Genomic DNA, 19,761 nt, shown 5'->3' with positions numbered 1-19,761 from the left:
TACTTAAAAATATTTCCATTGACCTTTTTTCCTACTTTTTCACTTGTAGAATCCAAGCAAAAATCCCTGGATTGAAACGCAAAGCTGAATGAAAAAGCCAGAGATCATAAACACTAGGGGTTTGAAGGGGGATATTCATTTGATTACATGGGGGAGGGTCAGGGAAGAAGGAAACCTTGACATTGCAGCTTCACAGATCTTTATTTTTAGCAATGCGGTGTCTGAGGAAAAATTACCTGTCTTGACTGCCATGTGTTCATCATCTTAAGTATTGTAAGCTGCTATGTATGGAATTAAACCGTAATATTTGTTTTTCCTATTTGAGGCACTGGTGAATAAAAAAAGATCTGAGAAAGCTGTATATTAATTACACTCTGTGGCAGGTAGTCTTGCTGTTGTTTTGGGGGGGGAGGGGGTCGCAGAGAAAGTGGAGCTGAAAAAAATAATCCTTCTCACAGTTTGTGCACTGTGTATGGTCTGTGTAGATTGATGCAGATTTTCTGAAATGAAACGTTTAGACAAGATCATACCACTAAAGCAAGAGTGAAAAAGCTTGCCTTCCTGGTATGTTCTAGGTGTATTGTGAATTTTACTGTTATATTAATTGCCAATATAAGTAAATATAGATTATATATATATCTATATATAGTGTTTCACAAAGCTTAGACCCTCCCCCTCCGGCTGCCGCACGGTGCGCGGTATTTCAGAGAGTCCCCGGTTACATGTGTATAGTTCCAAAGCACATAAGCTAGAAACAGAAAATCCATTTCTAGGAGCACTACCATCTGTTTTCAACATGAAGCAATGCCATGCACATAGTAAACTTCACCGCACAGACTTCCTGTAGTTCATTTTGTGTGATAAACTCAGAATCTCCGGACTGAATCTAATGCTTCCAAAAACGTTGTTTGCAAATATCAAAACTTGTTATGCAAAAAATTATAAAATGAAGATTTATACATTTGTGGTTTAAGCTGTACTGAATCTGTGGAATGCCTTGTGAACTGTAAAAGCAAAGTATCAATAAAGCTTATAGACTTAAAGGATGTTGGGTATTTTGGTTCCGTGAAATGGCAGCAGCTTCAGAGGAAACACCGAGGAGCCTTGGCTTCAGCCGGGGAGAGGGGGCCGCACTCAGGAAGCCTGCCCGCGCGTGCGCCAGCTGTGTTTACACGATCCCATTTATTGAACACATAACCAAAATGTTTTCAAATGATGTATTTCTTGTACTTTGCTAATTGAAAATAAATTCATGCACCAATATTTTAACATATAGTAGAACACAGTGCAGGATTTATGAACATACATAAAATCATACCATAGAAATGCTTACAAATAAGATTTATGAAGTTTCTTGACATAGACACTATTGCTTTTTAAATATAGTTGTACATATCCTCATTGATCAACTTATTCTTCCACATGGTTATTTCAATGCAAGGGCTGATTATTATGAAAGGTCAATGGTACAGTAGAGGCAGACATGGCCATCACTCAGCATCACCAGTCACATGGTTACAGAAAACAGAGTCAGGACTGCACAGGGCCTCAAACTGGGGACCCAGCAGCCTCTCAGGGGATTAATGTAAGGCATTCATAACTGGGCATATAAAAATAGCTTCGTGAGTGATCTAATCCACTTAGAATGCGGAAGCACTTCTCGGGTAAATGTTAGTCTATTTAATTGAAAATGCTTCATTTCACCTTTCTCTAAACTGGTAACTGCAAATAGCCAGGAACTCAAGCCCCAGAATTTGGCTTCACCGATGGGAAAGACTAATCCGTGTATGTGTGCTTGGAGCCCCCAGTCACTCACCAGCCTTCCTCGCCGTGTGTGCGGCCCGCCCTTCCTGGGGTCAGCGGTGAGCCAGTTGTGAAGTGTGACTGAGGCCGGGTAGGGGTCTTCTGGTTAGTATTGTTCAGGTCATATTTTCTGTCATCCAGCTAGCTCTGAGGAACTCTTAAGATAGCTTATTTTGTTTTATAATCTTAACCAAATATTGTTTGGGCTTAGGAATTTGTTCAGAGATTTTTCTTCTTTCTTTTTATGTGGACTTGACCTATATAGCTCACATGAACAAATCCATGGGGTCAAGTCAGCCCCACTGTGGGGGTGGTAGACCCAATGCAGCCTTGGGTCACCTCATTTATTACCATTTTGGGACTAAGGGCTCATCCTTCTACACCCACTTGAGATTTTTTTCCCCACCCTCCTGCTCTGTTTTGTAGTAGTTGTTTATTTTACTTCTGTTTGGATTTTGTAGGTTTGGCACTAAATAGTGAAAACCCATTTCTACCCCCTTCCTCCGGAATTAATTTCCTTGCTGCTCACCTGCCACTCTTTCCCAAGCAGGTAACCGATGTCTTGCATTTAGGAAGTCGGGACATAAACACATGACATGGGTGACAGACCAGGAATCTGTTAAGGGTCCTGTAGCCCTCCTCAGTTTTGAAGTTTTAGCACCATATGTAGAAAGGAGAAAAATTGTGGGAGGTGAGACAGCAGCCCACACAACTGGTAACTTTCAAAGGCACTTAATGGATATAAAACTCTGCAAATGAAACATTAAAAAATTAAGTTTCTCAACTTGTTTATACATGGCTCATTTGGTTTTGAAAGCTAAATGTGGAGAACTGAGGCTAGCAATAGTTCTAGTGCTTAGGTGCATCTAACTGAAGCTGTCTTATTCAACTCATTGGTAAAAATGAATATTTTTAAAGTATATAGAAACAATAGCAAAACATCTTTTGTAAAAGTTTTGGTGCAAATTAAAAGCTACATATTGGTTAGGGTTAACTGAGGCTTTGAATTTGGTCAGCGGGCTACATTATCAGAATTTTTTGTCAGTGTGGTTAGTACGTCGTCTCAGGAACAGAGGCAAGGACTCCTCCCATGTGAGAACTGACCTTAGCGTCACAGTTTCGCAGAGGATGGAGCAGTCACCCCGCTTTGCTGGCGTGTGGCACTCTTGTGGCCTGCAGCGCGGTGGGCCTGGGCCAGCAGCTGGCGGCACAGAGGGGCCCCGAAGTGCCTCCGCGGTGGCTGGGCAGGGTGGGGGGAGCAGCAGCAGCAAGAAAGAGGTTTCTGGCATTTACAGACACCGCCATACAAACACACTGAAAAAGCAGACCAGATATTCATCTTGCATGGCTGGACGTCATCGTCCTGTCAAGTGACCAAAAGCAATCTTACCGAGGGCTCCAGGGTCGAGCTCAGGGGATGTACTGGACATCATGATTTCAATTTCTAAAGACAAACCAGGGATCTTGCCACCAATTAAAGATCTGCTTTTTAAAAATGGCCCATTGTTTTTTGTTTGGCTTGACTTGACAGCCCGAGCGTGCTGAATGTAAGGACTTTTGGCAACTTGACTCTATCTCTCATGTTCCTACTGACAAGGTTTTATCAGTCCACTTGAGCAGGAGAGCCCTTTCTAGTGTGTAGGAGAGCCAGGGATCGGAACACGCTCCCGTGGCGACAAAGGCCCAGGGGTCCTGCATTCTACGGGTTACTTCCAAGCCTTTCAGAGCAGTCAGCAGGCGCCTCAGCACTCCCGCACAGAGGTGGCCAGTTCACTTAGTCTCTGGGCACTAGCCTGCTCCTGGTCGGGCGGGTGTGGCTCTCAATGGGTGTTTCCACTCGGCAGGGAGTGGCTGGCAGGGTGAGGGCACTCATTGCCAGCCGCTGGTGGCACCGCCAGCCGGAGACTGTGCCCTCCCACAGGCCATCAGAGAGCATCTTCGGGGGCCGCTTTCGGCACCACCCTTGCAGATAGGAACTGGGTTGATATTCTCTACAGGTTCCTCTTCCACACCCTCTCAGACTACTACAAATAGCTGGATTGCAGTATTTCTTCTTTATTCCCCTTTCCCCCTACCAAGAGTTTTGCTTAGGCTGAAATGAAACCAAAATTCATGTTGCCATAAAGCCCTTCAACTATGGTAGAGGTAGAGAATGAGATATAGGCATGACCTCATCCTGCTCATCCACAATCCAAATAAGGAATGCCCTTGGAGGGACAAGAGGAAGGGGACTTGGAAATGCTGCAGAGGCTGATGTTGTTTCTGGAGCAGGCTGGCAGGGGTCCTTCCAAATCACTGGGAGGCCAGTCACGCCTCACACTGAACCCTGGGCCTGACTTACACCGAGCAGCAGTTAAAGTCAAAAGCAGCCCCGTCCAAACAGCTGGCTGAGGTACTCCTGCTGCTAACTAGCACTGGGCCTAATGGCTTCAATTCTCATCTGATCTCATGTAGAATCAGGGAACACCCATGTTTCTCAGGGTGACTGAGGCTTGCTACTATTTTTAAACCTCTCTTGGTTGTGGGTGAATCATCTTAAGAACTCTGACGATCAGTCTGAAGTTAGGAGTTAAAAGACCTACGGATCATACGCAAGGATGCTGTGGGCTGTCCCAAAAGCAGCCATCTTGGGCCCCTCACCCCCGCCAAGCCCCACTCAGCCCCTGTCCCTCCACACAGCAGCGTTCAGAGTAACACTTGTGCCCTCCCCTTCTCACCAAGCCCCAGATAGCTCCACTAGGGACATGGGCCCATCAAGTTTTGGGTTGGGAGTCATCAGAGACTAAAGATCATACTTGAAAAGTCTTTGTCTTCATTAGGATGGCAGCCCCTCCCCGTGATCCTGGGAGACGCTGAGCTGACCCCCAGGACACCTGATGTGGGGACGGGGAGACGGAGTACTAGCCAGGCCCGGAGAGTCCGAGCCAGGTCCGTCAGGGTCCTACCTGCAGTCATCTCCTCCAGTGCTGACCACGTACTTGTCATCATGAGAGAAACGGATGTTTGTCACGTGAGCAGAGTGACCAAAGTAACGCTTATGTTTGGCCTGTGAGCAAAAGTGAACAGAGACAGCTGAGAGACTCTGCCCCTCCCAGCAACCACAGACCACTTCCAGGACTCCCATCTCCCCCTCCCAGAATCATCTGCATTCCCATTTGGCCTGGACATCTCTGTTAGCCAGCCTTTCGCCGACTGGCTTTCCCTTCCATTCTTGCCCAAGGTGGACGATTTGTACACCTTTCATCCTCCCCTCCCCACCCCCGGGGCTTCCAGGCCCTCCCCTCCAGAGGGAGGTGAAACAGTTAGGGGTCACCAAATCTCTACAGGGCGGGAACAAGTTTCCTCTTGTTCTAGGTCCTAGAAGGCTGTCTCAGTGCGGCCCGCACCACCTGTAGCCCGCAGAAGGAAAGAGCCCGGAGGCAGTGCAGGGAGGGGCGACGCCAGAGAAGACTCACAAATTTTTCTGTGCATGGAAAATCAAAGAGCTTCACTAGCCCAAAGTCATCTCCGGTGACAATGTTGAGGCCAGCATGGGTCACACAAGCGCAGTTGACATCAGCCTTGTCTGCATTTCGTGGCCAGATGCCAATGACTTCATCCCCCAGAATGCTATTTGAACAAGCAGAAGTGTGAGAGGAGGCAGAGGAGGAGGCTTCCAGGAGTCAAGCATCCTCTCCCAGGGATAAGAGGGAGAGAGGCCTATTTTGTGTTATTCGCTATGGTCATGTGGCTCTTCTGTCCCGTCCCCCTCTGTGCACTCACCTTCATTCTTACTGTTCTGCTCTGCTGCAGTCCCTTCCACCCCAAAAGGAAAGTTACCCCATCTTTGATTCTCTCCCTGGTCCCTCTAGTCCTTCCTGACTGTGGGCCTGCTGGGGCACCTTCAAGCTCACAGCCTGGTGGCGTCCTTTCCCTTGACCTGCCAAGGCCCTCCTCCTCAGCTTAAGTGCCTTGCTGGCTGCCCAGTGCCTGCGGGTGACTGGAGGGCCTCCCGGTGTTGCAGGACAGAGTGAGCAGCGGAGCTCGGGGGAGGCCCTGAACCAGGACCTGGAAGACCATTTCCCTTTGCACTTGCTGGGAGAGGTGGGGCCCTGGGAAGATTATGCAAAAGGAGGTACTTTGCATTTCAAAAGCCCCAGTCGGATCAAAGCACTGGCACCTAGAAGCCTTCTGCCAACAACCACCCCCCACCCTCAAAGACAAGACATCTCCATCTCTGAGCTTCTTCACATCCTGGCCATAAGCCAACTTGGAGATGGAGACTGGCACAAGAGACGCCCTTGGGACCTTCTCCTTAAGAAGTGTTTTCCTCTAGTCACCTTGTCCAGGAGGCCCAGGTGATCTTCTCGATGACTGTGGCTTCAGTGACCTGCTTTCCCAGGGGGACCTCATGCACCTGGCGCTTGTAGGCCCCTGTTGACACCTATAAGCAGAAGGCAACCCTGTCCATCAACCATCTCTCCAGTTCAAAGGACTTCCCTTTCCCCAGGACTTTTCAACAACTTTTCAACAAATCCAAGTTCAGCCTGAGGCTGCAAAGCCGGTGGCCAGCCTGTAGCAAAATTCACTTGAGCAGGAAGGACATTTTCCCATTCATTTTCTGGCTCTTTTTCCAAGAGTTCCCCAAATGTGGTTTCTGACCAGTAGCAGCATCTGGAAAGCTGTTGGAAATACATACTCCTGGGTGCCCGCACCCGACACTTGGAGAGTGGGGTCCGGCAATCTGTGTTTTAACAAAGCCTCCAGGGGGTGTCTGATGCTCCAAGTTTGGGAATCCCTGTTCTGAGAAACAGGTCCTTTAGGACAGAGGTGAGCGAGTTTTCTCATGGACAGCAACTGATGTGGATGATTTCTAAAGAATCTAGGACCTGACCCTTTCTTCTATGGGAATAGTCTAGGGGGAGAGAACCATCTTCCAGAAAATCTGCAGCCCCTTCTACTGTGGTGCCTCTAGCCTGGCCACCCTGGGTTTCTCTGCTGTTCACGGAATGTGCCGAGATCTTCCCCGCCTCAGGGCCTTCATACAGATGGCCCGGAAACACGTTCCCGCCTCTCTTTGTTGGCTAACTCCTCCACATCCCACAGACCTCAGCCTAAATATCACTTGTGTGGCGAGGAAGTGAATCTAAATTCGGCGCCTGTGAAACGCTCCCACAGCACCCCATACTTTTCCTTCCCAGCACATAATCACGATTTGTAATTATAGTATATTTGGTGATGATCTGTGTAACGCTTGTCTTCTCCATTACAGGGCAAGCTCCAGGAGAGCTGGGAGCAGGCCCACTCTGTCCACCCAAAAGCCTAGCACGGTGCCTGGTTCAGTAGACACTCCACCGACAGATGGGTCTCCTCTTGTTTCACAGCAGGTGTCCAACTCCGGGCAGGCTCCCTAACACCTAACGTTCGTTCAGAGTGCTGGCTAAGACACCATTCTCTTTTCAGCTCTGAGTCCCAAAGGTGGGGCCTCTCTTCATCCCTTCCCACCCGTCTGTTCCCCCAGGAGAATGAGGAGCCTCCACTCCAGGCCCAGAGCTCAGGTCCCCAGTGTGGACAGGCCACACTACCCCAGAGGTGGAACTGAAATGAAAAGGGACAAGAAGCCACACGGGCTCCAGTCGGGAACCGGGGAATCCCAAGTGAGGAAGCAGTGAAGCGGGGGAGATGGCGGGGAGAAGTGGATTAGGGCTTCTGCTCTCTGCGCTTCTTACTGAAGGACGCTACTTCTTAAAACTCTATAGTCCTTCAACATTCTTAAATTCTCTAGGCCTCTGCCCTTTCCCTAATAAAGTCAGGGGAAAATAACAGGACAGAAAGGGTTCCTGTGGAGAGGAAGTCAGGGCACAGCCCAGCGCAGAGGCACTCAGCTACCATAAGCCACCACTGTCGTTGCTGTTGCTGGTATTATTAGTATTAGTACTACTACTACTATTATTATTACCATTATTATTATTATTATTGGTTGCCCCAGAGAGCAGCAGAGCTGGAACATACCTGGATGTATCTGCCATCTGCCGAAAAATCCATCTGGATGACAAAGCTTGGAATATCTTTGCAGTAGCCAATGCGATTCAGGCTTGTGCCTTGAGTGAGGTCATAGAAGTCAACTGTGTGTTCTGAAGAACCAACAGCTAAGAATCTGCTGTCTGGGCTGATTCTAGAAAAAGCAATCCAAGAGCATGGTCGGTGAGAAGGGCTGTCCGGGCTGGTCAGACATGAGGTCCACGCTGGGAGGGGCCTCCCAGGCTCCCGGGTAACTGACTCACAGTTACCTTCTCCGACATTCTAGGGAATTCAGCACTTTCTCTGGGTCCACTCCCATGGTGGGAAGGAAACGGATGCAGCCTTAGGTAGCAGGGCATGGCATGTGTGGTTTTTACTTGGTAAAAACTCCCATGGCAGTTAGCAAAGACATGGCTGAGGGCTCACATGGGTAAGTCTCCTCTCCTGTCACAGCCGGCGCTGAAAGGGCCCCCCTCCCAACCGGCTCTCCAGCCCAGCCCTGACCCTTCCAGAGTGGGAAACATCACTCTCCCTGCCCAGACCACCTGCTATGTACCTGATATCTTGGATAGCAGATTTCCGGTCTCGTTTCTTCCCCCAGACTTTGAGGCTGTTCACTAGCAAGATGACAAACTCGCCATTCTTCATGCCGATGGCCACCATCTCTCCATCAGGGCTGTAGGCTGCACACCTGGCCGCGTGGCCCAGGTTCACCTTGTTAAGCAGCTTCTGCGTGGACACAGAGGAACTTGCCCTGAGCCCCCGCCGCTGACAAGTGCCCCTACTTGTTTTAATACCAGATAAGACTTGGTAACAAGAATCCCCCCTCCCCGACTACTCTGCTATTTTTTACTCAAGATGAATTTTTTAATTTTAATTTTTTCTCCAAACTCCAAGAGGAACTTTGGTGGGATTTTGATTGACATGTTCCGTTTGGGAACATCAGATGTTTCAAATCATTTTTAGTCTTCCCTTCCAGGAGAGACATATCTCTTTATTTTTAAGGTTTTGTGGACTTTCTACAAGAGAAAAGTAATTTTCAGCTTATTCCTCTACTATAGCTATGGATGGATTTGCAGCTACCCATAGCTGCACTGGGTGTGTGTGAGTGGCCCTTTCATTATTAGGCTTCCTAACTTAATTGCTGACCTGCCATGTCCCCCATCTCTGGCCTGACCCTGGCCAAACCTCGCCTCCCTCCAGGCTCTGGCCAGACCCACTTGCAGGCATCCGAGCCCAGGCAGAGAGGGCCCCTCACCTTGTCAGCCAGGTCCCAGATGCGGGCTGTGCCATCGTTGCTGGCAGAGATGAAGATGTCCTTGGAGGGGTGTGTGGCCAGGCCCCAGATCTCCCCTTCCATGTGTCCATCAATTAGGATGTTGGAAGCAGCATTTTTTTCACCAACTTCAATTATTTCTCCGTCTTTGGTTCCTACTAAAATTTTTCCCTGTTGCAATAAAAACATTAGAAAGAAGACAAATACTGTGTGATCCCACTCCTATGACGTACTCGTCCAATTCACAGAGAAAAGTCAACGGTGGTTGCCAAGCACTGGGCGGAAGGGGAAAGGGGTGTGAGCAGTTCATAGGTACAGAGTTTCAATTCTATGAGATAAAGAACGTTCTGTGGGTAGATGGGGGTGACGGTTACCCAGCAATGGGAATGTACTTACTACCTCTGGACGGCCCACCTAAACATGGCTAAAAGGGTCAATTGTTATGTTATCTATACTTTGCCATAACTTAAATAATTTTATCATCTATTCGATATCTAGTGGGTGCTCGATTGGCAGACAAATAGATGAAGATAGGTAAAAAAGGACATTCTTTTAAAATACAGATTTTAAAAACTAACTTAAGAACACAATTAGAGCAAACAGGGGGATTGGCTCTGGTGGCAGTGGTACTACCAGGGGACGGGCTGAGAGGGTTCTGTTGTTAACTCAATAGTTTATCCTTACGTCACCCCCTCACTTTTCCTGTTCCCCCTCAGCCATGCATGAGCGCATCAGCAGAGTTCTCCATCACTGGGTCTCTGCCAGGACATTCCACAGACGGCAAACTCACTATAGAGCCGGGCAGCCAGTTTCTGCTATTGGACAGCTCAGGTTCTTCCTCGTCTCTCCCTCACACTGAACAAAAACCATCTCCAAATGACCTCCAGATTCTGGGCCTCGCTCTGCCTTCAGCCTCCCAGATGTCTCATTACCCTAGTGGATGACTGCCATTGATCTACTTAAAAGCAAAGCTCTCAATTCCTAATTATGGAGACTCCAAGTCATGTCTGCCCTTTTTTATGGGGAACTTCTAGAAACCAAGTTCTTGGACTGATAATAATTCAAATTCAAAAATATAAACACAGGGTACAAAACAGAGGTTAAGATTTATTTTCAAGGACCTCAGAATTTCTTGGGGAATTAAAAAAAAAAAAAAGAAAGAAAAGGAGAAAAGGAACACACACACCTAGACTAAGATTCTGACTTGTCAGCTCTGGGCAAGAGCCTGGACATACATATTTAAACAGAACACAACACAACAAAAGACCAACAACAAAAAAAACCCACCCCTGCAGTTGTTTCTGATACTCAGCCCAGGTATGACTTGAAAAGCCATGGCTTTGAGTCAGTTTGATGGCCCCTCCCTGCCCCCTTCCTGCCCATGTAACTGTGGGCATAGGCAAATTATTGACTATCTCTGCACCTACATTAATAATCTTATCTGTAATAACAGGAACTACCACCCAGCAAATGTGGCTATGAGGCAGGCATAAGGCAAGTCACCCTGCATTATAATGCATGTGATCCTCACAACAACACATGTACTGGAACAGGGGGGGCTAACATACACAAGGTCACACAGCCAGCACTACTCACAAGAGTCTGCACCTAGGTCTGTTGTATTCTGCTAAGCCGACTCCCCACAACAGGGCAAGTCCCACCTCAGAGGTTCATTTTAAGGATTCAACAATGCAGCACGGGGAAAGTGTCCGGCTCAACTCTCACTTGGCCCCCAGGGGGACAGCTCGGGGCAGACCAGCCCAACCCACTCACTTTGCCCCGGCACACAGAGCGCACACACTCCACCAGCTGTCCGGTCTCCAGCTGGAAGGCCCTGCAGCGCTTCATCTCCTGGTCCCACAGCTTCACAGCACCTCCTTCTTTGGTCCTAAAAAGGATCAAGAGGCACTTAGTATGTTGGGCCTCGTCCTAAGACTTGCCTGTGACACCCTAGGCCCCCCGCCCCATCATCAAGGTCGTAGCCGCTGGGGCCCAGCAGGACAGACCCTCCAGGGTGGCCTCTTTCTCGTCCCCACTGATGGGTGTTTACAACCTTTTGGACTGGCAGGTTTCCTAGAATACTTTCAAAGGCTGCTAAGGTAGAAGGAAAGAGAACTGCAGTCTAAAAAATCAAACCATGTTGTTATCAGATCAAACACGAAGGGAAACGCTTCTCTGTTTTTCTGCTTTATTCTCGTATCTCTGTTCCCATGGGAAATTCTCTCTCCTCCTCCCCATCCTCCCGTCCCCCAAAGGGCTACGGAGACGAACACCTGGTGATCAGCAAAGTCGCTCGGGTCGACCATGAAACCACCTCTCCCCGTCTCTGACCTATACTTCTGAAAGTTTTGACCTAGGGCCCTCTTGGAGGAAGGGGAGACTGATCTCCCTGCTGCAGCAGAAAAGATGGGAGAACGAAAATCTGCATTCTCTCCCAGTGGGAATTGCTTCTGGCACTCTCTCCCAAGACAATAAGACAATAAGAGAAAACCAGTTGCCCCTAGAGGAGTTTCAGCTTACGGCCGCTCTTTGCCACCAGTCACTATGAGTCCGTCTCGAAGGGTCGTGTACATTGTGAAGACGGGGCCTGTGTGAGCCTTGGCCACCAGCCGGATGAGGAAGTGGTCCTTCCACACATAGACGTCTCCATTGATGGCACCCGTGAAAGTGAGGTTGTTCTGTAAACAAAGGGACACCTTCTACACCAGGACACTCATAGCAGCTCTCAAGAGGGTCCCCTCCCAGCCACCTGCTCCTTGCTTAGGGAACCAGAGCTAGAGAAACATAAACACACGCTCAAATTGACCTTCTGTGCTAAGGAAAGGCAAAAGACTCGATAGGAGATGACCATGAGGCACCTATGATAAAATCACCCAGCCCTGAAATTCACTTTCCTGAGTTGCTTTGGGGCATTCGACTTCCCCATGTGCATGTCTGCATGTAAATGAACTTCCATCCTGGGATGGATACATCTCCAGATGACTGCAGAGTAAAGGGTAAGGGGCAGGACTCCAGCTAAACTTTCATGGGCTCATGAACAAGGTGCAGAACCAAGAGTTGGCTGGGTTTCAGAATGTCCCCAGGGGAGCCTGCACAGCCCACACAGGTGTCAGTTGGGACAAGGTGTCAGTGGCACAAGAAGGCTAGGGGGAATCGGGAGGCTGTCCAGGGGGGCATCGTTCCCATGCTCTCTGCACCTAACCCGGGCCTGACAGGCTTGCAAGTCAGTCTGCCTCCACAATGATGAAGCTCCTGCCCTGAGTGACTGGGGGTCCTACCTTTTGGAATGAATATTTTGAGGGGAAAAATACAGTCAGCTCACCTGGCTGTACTAAGGAAAGGGAATAATGGTTGCAAGTGAGCCAATAAAGGAGAAAACAGGGAAATAGCCTTCTAGTTTTTTGTAGCCTCGTGCCTATAGGTGCCCCCCATACCCATGCCCGGGGGTCAGGGTCCCCTCTCAGTAAGCTTTTGCTGGAACTCACAGCACCGAAGGCCACAGAGAGCATCGTCTGCATCTTGGCAGCCTCCATGGACCCGATGACCCCCTTCTTATAAAGCAGGGCACTGCCTGCCAGGGTCCAGAACTTCATATGTTTGACCCCGACAGACACAAATTGGGTGTCTGAGTCGGGGCGAAATTCCACCACAAAGATGCGCTCCAGGTGACCCCCTCGGCTGGCAACCTTGGCACCTGTATGGGTGAAAGATTCTGATGAGGGGGCGTCCTCCCACACTCTGGCCAGGCCCTGAAGCACAGCTCAGGGTGGCTCTCCGTCCCAGCAAGGCCCAGGATACACTGCAGACGTTCCTTCTTCCTCAACAGCACTCTCCCAGCCTCAGACACTGCTCTCAAGGTGGAAAAGAAAGAGTCTGGGTAATTTCCAGAGCACCAGTGCTGCTAACATAATCCCTCATTCCACTCCACCCCCACAGGCCACATCTAGGCACCCATGAACACAGCAGAAAGGGATGGCCCCAGGGTGGAAGCTTCCAGATAGGAGAAAAGGGCAAAGGGCACCCTTCATTTCCCCACCTCTGATCTCCGAACTCACCACAGGATTCCCGCCCACCAGCAGCTGGAATGTAACTGGAGACTCCCATTCCTTTAGACAGTTCTTTATTTCTTCCCAAGATTCTCTGCTTTTACGTTCTTCAAAAAAAAAGTCCTTCAGGGGCACCTGGGTGGCTCAGTCGGTTGAGCGTCTGACTTCGGCTCAGGTCATGATGTCGGAGTCCCAGGATCAAGTCCCACATCGGGCTCTCTGCTCAGTGGGAAGCCTGCTTCTCCCTCTGCCCTTCACCCAGCTGTGCACTCTCAAATAAATAAATAAAATCTGGGGCACCTGGGTGGCTCAGTGGGTTAAAGCCTCTGCCTTCGGCTCAGGTCATGATCTCAGGGTCCTGGGATTGAGCCCCACATCGGGCTCTCTGCTCAGCAGGGAGCCTGCTTCCTCCTGCCTCTCTGCCTACTTGTGATCTCTGTCTGTCAAATAAATAAATAAAATCCTTTAAAAAAAAAAAAGTCCTTCACATTCCTTTTTCTTTCATGGTTTTTGGGTTTAAAAATTCTACCTTTTATACCTAATTACTAGTTGTTTCCTCGACCCCATTTATGCGTTTGACTCATATGTGGGGCTTTAACTTTTGTCCTCAGACAGTCCGAGCTCCACCATTTATTTTTCGAGCAATTTGGGGAAAGTTATTTGAACCTCCTGGTGCCTCAGTTGGCTCATCTGTAATTTGGGGATAATAAGCGCTCCCATTTTATAAGGTCTTGTGAGGATTAAAAAGTCTGGGACAAGTGAAGCCCCAAGAGCCGAGCTGGGCACAGCGACTGTTCCGGGAGTGTCGGCGGGTGCTGTGGCCATTCTCCCCGCGTCGGGTCTAGACCGGCCAGCTTGTCTCTCAGCCTCCAGCTCACACACATCTGTTTTTACCTCATCATTGCTCTTCAGCCTTTGAGTTTTTAATTTTTATTTTACATTTCTTTCCATTTTCTTCAAATTTATTCTTAATGTTTTAGTTTCAATTTCCTCTTAATTATCTCCTCTTCCTATTTATTCACATGTATACTTTTTTTCTCCTCTTCACTTAACATTTTTTTAAAAAATTCCAGTACGGTCAACAGCCAACATTCTATTAGTGTCAAGGGTACAGTATACGGATTCCACACTTCTGTACATTTCTCAGGGCTCATCACGTAAGTGTACTCTTAGTTCTCTTCACCTGTTTCACGTTTGTTTGTTACGTGGCTCTCCAGCGGAGTGGCGGTGCTGGATTCTTGTGCAGCTGGGCCTGTGGCCCTCAGCCTCGCCCTCCAGGAGGAGGCCCTTCCCAGGAGCGGCAGGGGGAGAACCACACGGTACCGCTCAGGGCATCCGTCTCAAAAACACGTACTTCCCTACCTAGGGCTCGGAGGCTTGAGAACTCCGGTTCCCAAGGATACCATAAACTAAGTTAAAAGACAAATACCACAACAGGAGAAAACATTTGCAACACTTACAGAACAAAGACATATCGTGAGCAATCAGTACAAAAACTACACGTCATAGGAAAACACGAACAACTCTCCCTTCTCCCGCAGAAATAAGGTTTGAAGGGCTGGATTACAGCAGAAGCAATACACACGGGCTGCCAGGGAGATAGAGGATCGTTCTCTGTAGTCGTGGGAGAAATGCTGTTTTACTTTGCACCTTCTTCTAAGCCACTGTTTGTTTTTTTCTGGTCTACTCCACGGACCCTTCTAATCGTGGGGACGCCTGTGTCCCACCTTGCACTGGCTTCTACGTTGCTCAGAACAAGTTTCATTTAAGTATCAAGGACCTGACAACGTGCATTTTATATAATAAGCTCATTTTGTACTCAACTTTGTTTCTTAACTACACACACACACACACACACCCCCTGAGTTCCACAAAAACAGTCCTCCAACAAATGAAGAATAAATAATATGCTCTCTAATGTTAAGAAAAATGTAGATAAACCGCCGTCAAAACTGTATCATCTGTAAACAGGACTTGAAGTGAAGGATAAACCACACACAATCAGCTCAGAAGAGCTGGTGGTTGGTGACACCTTAGAGATTCTTACTGCCCAGAGCCCTTCTGCAGACACCCAAGCGCGCGCTCCAACAAAGACATGGGAGAAAGTTCCCCAAGAGAAGGCTTCTCTTGATCATGTTTAAATGCTTATTTCAAAGTCCTGGCTCTCCGGGTCCCCCATCTGGAGGTCAGAAGGCACCCCAGGTGAGCAGGAGTCCGGGCTGGGGCAAGGCCGGAGCAGGCAGGGGCAGCCCAGAGGGACAGATGGCGGAAGGGAGGAGAGTGGGCCTGAACTGAAAGACCAGCCCGCATGCGGGGCCTGACGGGATGACTCTCTTCCAAGGAACTAGGCACAGACTCGGTCTTGGCCGCTGCAGACGGCAGAGTTCCTGCCGTAGAAGAAAGGCATAATCAAGCATGTAAGGCCCTCGCAAGAAAGGGCTTTATAGCAGATTTCCAGCAGCGGGTGGGCTGCCTTGGGAAGTGCCGTGGGCCATCTGCCTGCAGGTATTCTGCTGAGGATGGGAGTCGGCCTATCAGGAGGGCACCTGCAGGGACTACTCCTCACAGGGGATCCGGACCGGTTCCTTCCAATGCTACGAGGCTACGAGTCTATTGTTTAAGACCCTCAATGTCTCACTGGGGGCTGAGGCTATTTAAAAACAACTTGACATGACAGGAAATGAAGCTGCATCCCCAAAACATAGATTATGGGGCCATTTGGACACAATGCACTGAGGAACAAGAAAATGAGAAATGGACAGGATAAGATGAGCGAGTCTCATCATAAAAGTCTGCAGCCATCAAAAGAAATGAAATCTTGCCATTTACAATGACATGGATGGAACTAGAGGGTATTATGCTGAGTGAAGTAAGTCAATCGGGGAAAGACAATTATCATATGATCTCCCTGATATGAAGAATTTGAGAGTCAGTGTTGGGGGTTTGGAGGGTAGGGAAGGAAAAAATGAAACAAGGTGGGGGTAGGGAGGGACACAAACCATAAGAGACTCTTAATCTCACAAAATAAACTGAGGGTTGCCAGGGGGAGGGGAGGTATGGAGAGGGTGGTTGGGTTATCGACATTGGGGAGGGTATGTGATATGGTGAGTGCTGTGAAGTGTGTAAGCCTGATGATTCACAGACCTGTACCCCTGGGGCAAATAGTACGTTATACGTTAATTAAAAAAAAAGAAATAATGCAGAGAGAGTCCATGTATCCTTTGCGAGTTTACCACCATGGTGGCATTTTTGAAAAACTACACAATTATCACAGTCAGGATGTTGGCATTGATATAATAAAGACAGAGAACAATTCTATCAATTAAAAAAATTAAAAAATAAAAGTCTGCAGGCTCCCAACCTCTTTTTTTCACATGGGGGCTCAGGAGGGATTGGAACTTAGCTCCCAGCTCTTTCTAGCTCCCTCCATGGGGAGGTGCTGAGATAATGAGCCTCTAGAAGCCCTGAATTGGAGAAGCGCCACCTCCGTGCGTGCCTGGCTCAGCGTGCCCCAGATACAGGCTGCCGGGCTGGAGACAGACCTCATTAACGTCCTAGCTAATTGGATCTGTTCTGCCAACCTGAGAATACACTCGAAAGATTGCACATCTTTGATTCTAACATGAACATAAATTTAGTAGCAGCCTGTGTGTATGTGTGTGTGTGTGTGTGTTGGGGAAGGCAAGAAAGAAATCCTGTTGCATTAAATGTAAACCTTGATTATAAGGTGAATCCCCATTTCAAAAGAGTTAAAAATGCCAAAAAAAAAAAAAAAAGTGTTTCTGAGCCCACAGTGGTAAAATCCTGCCCCAGTTCCCATAATAAGGCAACCAGGGTGACAAGGTTGCAGTGGGATCTAGAGGTCACGGAGGGAATGTCAAGGACATGGACATTTCAGTGGGAAGGGAGTTAGGACCGAGATGGGGGCGGCCACGGTCTTCTGCCTGAGGAGGAAGGCTGCCGGCAGAGAGTACCCACAGACCCTTCCTCAACCGGCCAGGACTGCCCTGGCCATGGGACCCAGGGGTCTGACGGGTAGTTTCTCCAGGATCTAGAGACCCTGGTTTCTGCCAACCCAGCAGCAGTGCCCACGGTGGGCTTCGGAATGAGGCCTGTGGAGGTTTGAGCCCCACACACACCACAAGCAGGCCTCCCCGACAGACGGCCTAGCTCCTTTTACCTTCTTGCCAACGCCAGACGGTGATGGTGTGCTCGGGGTCCACTCCCACCGACACCAGGAGCTTTCCAGTGGCACTGAAGTTGATGTAATTCACCCCTTTCGAGTGGAAGCACCGCAGCATCGAGAGGGTGTGCTTGGTCATGGCGTCCCAGATGTGGATTGAAGGCGTCGTTCCTGAATGTGTGAGGCATGACACAGAATTGAGGCTGGAGGGGGAGGGGGCTGAGGCCACGCTTAGGTTCACCCCCCAAAGCCTTTTTAAGACCGGTCTTCGGGGTGTTATGGTTACTGGGCCTCACAGACCTACAGCCTGACCTGGCCAGCAGTGAGAGACGAGACACAGCTGCCGTGCTTTTAGAGCCGGGGCCCTAGGGGGCATCTATGTCCAGCACACACAGTGGTGGAGGGGTTCATACAGAGAAAACTGGTGAGCTCAGCGATCTGTATCTGCAGTTTCGCCAGATACAATCAGCAGACGCGACACAGTGACATGATTTCGCTGTGCAGATTCCAACTACTCACGGGGGAGCAGCCTTACCTGGGGTCTCGGTCTTATCAACTGCGTTGGGTGGACAATGGCAATGAGGAAGCGTCAAGGGAAGACAACAGCTAAAGTAAGTCACGTTTCTAATACTGAGGCACTTAACAGCAGCATCGGGAAGCTCCACATTAAACTTAAAAATGGACATGAGTTCAATGAATACAAGCAGAAGGAGGTGTTTGTAAAAACTGCCTTTGAAATGACAAAGTTAAAAACAACAACAACACGCACACACAACACAACTTATCACAAATGTGAATCAGTTCACATTTGTCCTTGGCAGTTTCCCAGGGTCCAAAAGAGCCAGGCACACAGACTGCAAGCCGCCCTCGCCGAGCACAGTCCCAGGCTGCAGAGGGGGTGCTCTTTATCTCACCTCTTGGTGTCTGAAAAATTACCCCCCCAAGTCCACAGGGATACGGGCACCCGTTTATTTGGATTATCAGGCTCTGGTCTGACTTTATGATCCCTCAGAATCACCAATCACTGGATATTTCAACCCACATGACACAGGAATATTCAGGGCTCCAAAGATAACAGCAACGTCGACAATGGGTAGGTGTCAGCAACCCGCCCGCTCCCTTTCCAGATAACTGCCCATCAAGCAGTGTCTCTGCTCGGCTGGGGGAAAGCTCGGCCGCTGCAGGACTCTCCTACCTATCTGGCTGGTGGCCACCACGTTTCTGTACTTGGGGTGCTGGTTCACTGTGAGGCAGAGGATGTCGTCCGTGTGCTCCAGGTAGAAGCTCTGGCTCCCTAGGGGCAGACACAGGAGGGTAAGTGGTGGTACAGACCTCTCGGGGCAACCTCAAAACATTGTGTAGGCCTGCAAATGCCTTGTAAAAGTGAGCGACGAAGGCCCCAAGTTGTCGATTTTAGAATCCTGACTGGGGAGCTGGAAGACCATTTTCACATTTACATATTCTGTTCCAGGCCGGGCAGAAGAGCTAGGGTCTATTCTCTAGCACCTGCCGGCTCCCCTGCAACCCTTCCTGCTATCTATGGGGGTCTGGAGCTCAGTCCAAGTGCAAGGCTTCCAGGGTCCCAAAATGGTAACAGAGATACTACCTAACTGAGCAAAATGGCACCACTTATTCATCTGAAAGGAAGGCTATGGAATAGGAAAATACTTGGGGACTCTCTTCCAAATCCTCCTTTCTCAAATGGCACAGGTGAGGTCTTCACCCCCTCATGCCCTCACTCAACATATGTCACAGGAGGTAGAAGAAAGAACAAGAAATACATCCTCATCGATGGACTGTGGCAAATGGGTTTGCCCACTTTCAAGGTGACCACTGTAAATCCATCCAAAGGCCCAAGAACTAAGAGATAAACGGCGGCACCGGTAGGCAAAGAAATAGCACATTGCTACAAAAATGGTAATACGTGGCTGCACAAAAAAGAGAAAACATATAGAAAATTTCAAGGCCCTCCTCCCCACAAAAGACAAATCATTATGCGCTCAGTGACTTTGTCTAAAAATATATGATAAACACGTGCACAGACTTGGGAAGGAGCATAAAAATTTGAAAAAAGAAAGGGGGTCTGTTTTAAGATATGAAGCAAACAAGGCAAGATATGAACACGTTTAAATCCGCTGGCAAATTAATGGGTGTCAAATTAATTTCTGAATACTTTTTTTTGGCTTGTGGTATTTCTTTTTCAACTATTTGTTTAACCTGAGTCATCCTACAGTGAAGGGACATTTGGGGTGTTTTGCTAATGCTTTAAGAGTTCTCTTTCTGCTGGCTAACCAGTCAAAGCAAGCCAAACTTAAAAACTTAAGCTGCTAAAAAAAACTTGGTCACTGTGAAAAATTAATGAGCAAAGTGCCCCTGGGCTCTGTTCTTGGTAACTGGCTGCAAGGAATTTCTCCACTCCCCACACCCTCTTTCTGGCTCCTATCCATCCCTCC

General features: G+C 48.7%; 2 protein-coding genes across 7 annotated transcripts in view; one reads left to right on the top strand and one right to left on the bottom strand.

Moving 5' to 3' along the window:
• Positions 1–1,043, top strand: part of RTN4 (reticulon 4) — a 73,316-nt gene extending 72,273 nt beyond the window's left edge. For all 3 annotated transcript variants that reach the window (XM_080812631.1, XM_080812629.1, XM_080812630.1), the window contains one exon: positions 50–1,043. In XM_080812631.1, the coding sequence (XP_080668757.1) occupies positions 50–92 (43 nt within the window). In that variant the 3' untranslated portion in view covers positions 93–1,043. The remainder of the gene's footprint in view (positions 1–49) is intronic.
• Positions 292–19,761, bottom strand: part of EML6 (EMAP like 6) — a gene marked incomplete at its 5' end in the record, with an annotated part of 278,105 nt that continues 258,635 nt past the window's right edge. For 2 of the 4 annotated variants that reach the window (XM_080812625.1, XM_080812626.1), the window contains 13 exons: positions 292–3,117; positions 4,749–4,849; positions 5,259–5,412; positions 6,123–6,226; positions 7,795–7,957; positions 8,360–8,532; positions 9,062–9,250; positions 10,853–10,967; positions 11,600–11,757; positions 12,565–12,773; positions 17,306–17,479; positions 17,844–17,864; positions 18,504–18,602. In XM_080812625.1, the coding sequence (XP_080668751.1) occupies positions 3,093–3,117; positions 4,749–4,849; positions 5,259–5,412; positions 6,123–6,226; positions 7,795–7,957; positions 8,360–8,532; positions 9,062–9,250; positions 10,853–10,967; positions 11,600–11,757; positions 12,565–12,773; positions 17,306–17,479; positions 17,844–17,864; positions 18,504–18,602 (1,685 nt within the window). In that variant the 3' untranslated portion in view covers positions 292–3,092. The remainder of the gene's footprint in view (positions 3,118–4,748; positions 4,850–5,258; positions 5,413–6,122; positions 6,227–7,794; positions 7,958–8,359; positions 8,533–9,061; positions 9,251–10,852; positions 10,968–11,599; positions 11,758–12,564; positions 12,774–17,305; positions 17,480–17,843; positions 17,865–18,503; positions 18,603–19,761) is intronic. The other 2 variants (XM_080812628.1, XM_080812627.1) reach the window with 1 other exon arrangement.

Source organism: Martes martes (genome assembly GCF_963455335.1).
Source record: "Martes martes genome assembly, chromosome: 9".
Taxonomy (NCBI): Eukaryota; Metazoa; Chordata; class Mammalia; order Carnivora; family Mustelidae; genus Martes; species Martes martes.
This window is presented reverse-complemented; position numbering and strand designations above follow the sequence as displayed.